This window comes from Nipponia nippon, unplaced genomic scaffold, assembly GCF_047370975.1.
Source record: "Nipponia nippon isolate SJK-2023a ecotype South Korea unplaced genomic scaffold, ASM4737097v1 scaffold_9, whole genome shotgun sequence".
NCBI lineage: Eukaryota > Metazoa > Chordata > Aves > Pelecaniformes > Threskiornithidae > Nipponia > Nipponia nippon.
The window spans coordinates 40098167-40102068 of NW_028262413.1; the positions used below are offsets into that span (position 1 = coordinate 40098167).

Genomic DNA, 3902 nt, shown 5'->3' on the forward strand with positions numbered 1-3902 from the left:
AGAAAGTTTATCCATTCTTCCATCCTGTCGGAAATGCCTACCAGTTTCTTCAAAAAGTTGTGAACCAGAAATAACCCATTGACCTGCAATACAGATCGCAGCCTTAACCCCTGGCAATGAAGAGACTGGGGTGGGGAAAGATGGGGGGGGGGGGGGGGGGGCTGCACGCTCCTATAGCATACGCTTTTTAGGCATGTTTTTTCAAGCCAAATGCCTAACCTTTGCTAGCATACACCATTCTCAGCAGTTTGTAAGCCAAATGCCAAATCTTTGCTAGTGTTTCATTGCAAAAGTCCCTAGGAAATGCCAATTTATACTGTTAAAGAATGTGGTAAAAGCTGGTAGATTTTAGTTGTGGAATCATACTATTTAAAGAAATAATAAATCGCTCAAGAAGACGTTTCCTCTTGAGCAGACGCTTTTTCTTTCATTTCCGCTGCGACATATTCCACAACCCACACAACCATTAAGTGACTAGGTTTTTACAGGAACTTCTGTGGTAAAAGCAAAAAAATTCCATCAAAACCAGACGATACAAAGCTGCGTGCATGTCCTGTGGCTGCTCATTGCTGACCCAGATTAACAGCGGTGCACTGCTCTCCGTGCCTCATTCTAAATGGAAACTGCTGAGTTCTATTACGTTTATTACTTAGCTCAAGATTATCTGCAATATGTGCTTCAAGAATCACATCTCGGACCAGCCCAAACCAGGGTTGCTCATGTCTTGCGAAACATTGCATCTTCTCTGCAAGATCAAACCGAGGAGGCCCTCAGACCGTTCTTGGACAGGATTGATATTACCTCCGTAGCTGTTGCCAAGAGAATTTTCAATGGTGTCATGGAAGAAAAATTTGCTGATGGAAATACTAACTGGGGACGAATTATGACCATATTTACATTTGGAGGTCTTCTCACTAAGAAGCTTCAAGAGCATGGAGTTCAGCTGACTGGAGAGGAGAAGGAGCAGATTTCTTATTTCATCACAGAGTACATCATAAACAACAAAGCCGAATGGATAGATGCCAACGGTGGCTGGGTAAGTTTCTCATTTTCCACCAAAGTCTAGATTAGGAGATTTTTTTTAATTACGGAAAACTATTGTTTCAGACACTGTCAAAATCATTTTATTCAGTGTTTTATTTGGTGGTTTAATATTTGATGTCTGGAATGTCTCCTTGAGACTTACAGTGAAAGCTTTGCTTCTTTAAACAGAACAATGTTAAAAGACGACTTTCTTTTTTAAAAGGCACTTTCTGTACCTGTAACAGTCGAAACCCTAGAGTTAGTCTTGAATCATAGGATTATATGATAATGCAGGTCAAGTGAGTCCTTAAGAAACCATCTGGTCCAGCCTTCTGCTCAAAGCAGGTTAAACTAGGCGTGCCATTGATTTTCCTATTACTAAATCTAAAATTAAGTGTCATCCTAAGGTTAGTGCAGCAATTTTGCTTCCATAGAGGAGTTTGTCCAAAAATACTGAAGTTCAAAGTAAAGGGAAGAATACACAGGTGTGATCCCCACAGCTGAAGTCTGTGGATTTCAACAAAACCATTATTTAATCCCCCAAATCAGCTTTACTTAAACAAATTTACAGGTAAGTGCAACTGGGGTTAAATCTTTTCTGTTTGGATGGAGATAATCCTAGAACTTCCATATACCAACGGTCAACCCTGAGAAAAGCATTTGTCAATATGTGGATTATTTTGCCAAGCTGCTGAAATTCCCTTCTGCCAGTGGAGGGGAGGTCCCTTTTGCTTTGCAGAGTTTCATCACGCCAATACCTTTTTCTTTTGCAGTTAGGGGAAGCTGAGAATCAATGACATCAGAGTCAGTTCTTTCCCTGGTACTTTTTTCCTTCACCTATATGTAAATGTTACTTTCTCTTTCCACCCCTCTCTCGTCCCACTTCTCTTATATTTCCTATTTGCTCTTACTTTTTTCCCTCACTTGTTTTCTAGTGTCTTTCTTTTCCTTTATTCTCTTTTCGCTTGTTTTGATCCTTCTCTGTCTGGTAATAGTAAAAAAAGGTGATAGTGAGTCATGGACCCTTGATGCATCAGACTTCTTGTAAAGGCTTCTCTCTCCATCTCTTCCAAATAGAGACAACTTTATTTAAGAGAAGTATTGGCTCCTGGCAAGATTCTGTCATAATACGTGGCTCATCATAGTAGAATAAGGAGGCTTAAAGGAATATATCGTTAAGTACATTAATACAGCAGAAACATAGTACTTGTATCTTCCTTTAAGATGTAGGCTCAGATGATACAGTTCTCATTCATTTTCTGTTCACACAGGGAGGGCAGAGTCTTGACTTGGAGATAACACAAACATTCAGCAAGGTGCAGCTATTTTCAGCTACTGTTTTTAAAGCCCTACTTGTCTTTTGGAGGGGGAGCTGTGAAAACCTGTCCCTCTATGGACAACGCTGTAGCACTCCGTTAATCTGATACTAGCACAGAGGTAAAAATACCTACATGGTATTTTTAAGCTGTCCCTAACTGTGCATGTTCTTTTCCACAGGAAAACGGCTTCCTAACAAAGTTTGAAAGAAGATCACTACTATCTTTCTCCAAAATTACAGCCATGTTCATAGCTGTTTTCTCCTTGTTCAGAGAGTACTACTGAAATAAATGGACCTGCCATTCATGCATAATCTAGATATTGCCACAAGCTTCATTGCTAAGCTTTCCTCCAAGCAATATCAATGAGAAAATCATTTTCTTCCATAATTTGTCTTTAATTTATTTGTATTTATTTTTACTAAATACAATGTTTAACATGCTATCCTAATTGCCAAACGTGAAGATGAGATCCCTCCGAAGAGGAATCGACACAGCATCATACAGCAATGCAAGTCACCCTTTCCAGGCAGGACTGCTTCGAGAGAGAGATCACTCTCCCCATCCAGACAGCTCTTGGAATCTCTGTTGCACCTCCATGAAAGGATATCGTTTTACTGAAATACAATCCAATGGGTTAAGAAATAAGTTTTAACGTCATTTGTTTTGTAAATGAAATACTACTGTAATGCATTTTATTGCAACCTTTGTATAAGCAAAAGGGGGAGTTTCTGTGAAGAAAAAGAAAATGCAAATTCCAGTGTAAAAGTGGGTACAAGTTACTGACACAGACTAGGTAATTTTTATGGGAAGAACAATTTGTGGAAGCTAGCAACTTAAAAATGTGCACTCACCTACTGTTAATGCAATGGTATGTGTTTCTTTGTTGTATTTTTTTAATTGCTTATATCTACAGTGAATGTTCTTTCAAATTTGTGTAATGTAGTCATCTGGCTGAACTTTTTTTAAACTTTGAAATAGGCAAGCACAGAACATTTTTAAAATGAGAAATTTGTGTAAATACACTAATATTTTTGAAAAATACATTAAGACATGTATTTTAAAGTCTTATGATTGGTCTCATTTCTTTCAGAAGAATTGGAGGATGGGAAAAGGTCTACCTCAGTAAGATAACTCTTAGGAAAGCTACCATAATGCTACTGGAGAATCCAGGTAGTATATGGGTTTGACCTGAAGTCCATGGATGTCAAGACTTCAATTTTCTGTAGTACTTCTTAAGTACTATCAGGTAGCTTGTATAAGAAACAGACAGCTTGTGGCAAAATAAACGAACTGGATCAGCTCTGATGACAGCAATTAGTGTTTTGGGATACATTGCAAACTCAGCAAATTCACAAGCAGGACCTAACAGATTTCCAGGCTTTTATAGTCTGGGGCAACCATTGGTTTAACTCAAATTCCATTTGCTTTCAAACCTTGAACAGTAGTTCTTCAAGAATTCATTCTAGAAGGGTTTTCTTTAGCTGTTCTGACTCTCGTACATTAAGGAACTAAGGCTGGGTCTAAACACTCTTGTAGACATGTTGGGAGAGGAACCAAACT

At 38.6% G+C, this 3902-nt stretch overlaps 1 protein-coding gene across 1 annotated transcript; it reads left to right on the plus strand.

Moving 5' to 3' along the window:
* Window positions 1-513: 513 nt before the first annotated feature.
* Window positions 514-3339, plus strand: BCL2A1 (BCL2 related protein A1). The gene is made up of 2 exons (XM_009470083.2): window positions 514-1036; window positions 2521-3339. The coding sequence occupies exons 1-2, from the start codon at window positions 617-619 to the stop codon at window positions 2623-2625; spliced, it is 525 nt and encodes a 174-aa protein (XP_009468358.1). The 5' UTR covers window positions 514-616; the 3' UTR covers window positions 2626-3339.
* The last annotated feature ends 563 nt before the right edge of the window (window positions 3340-3902 follow it).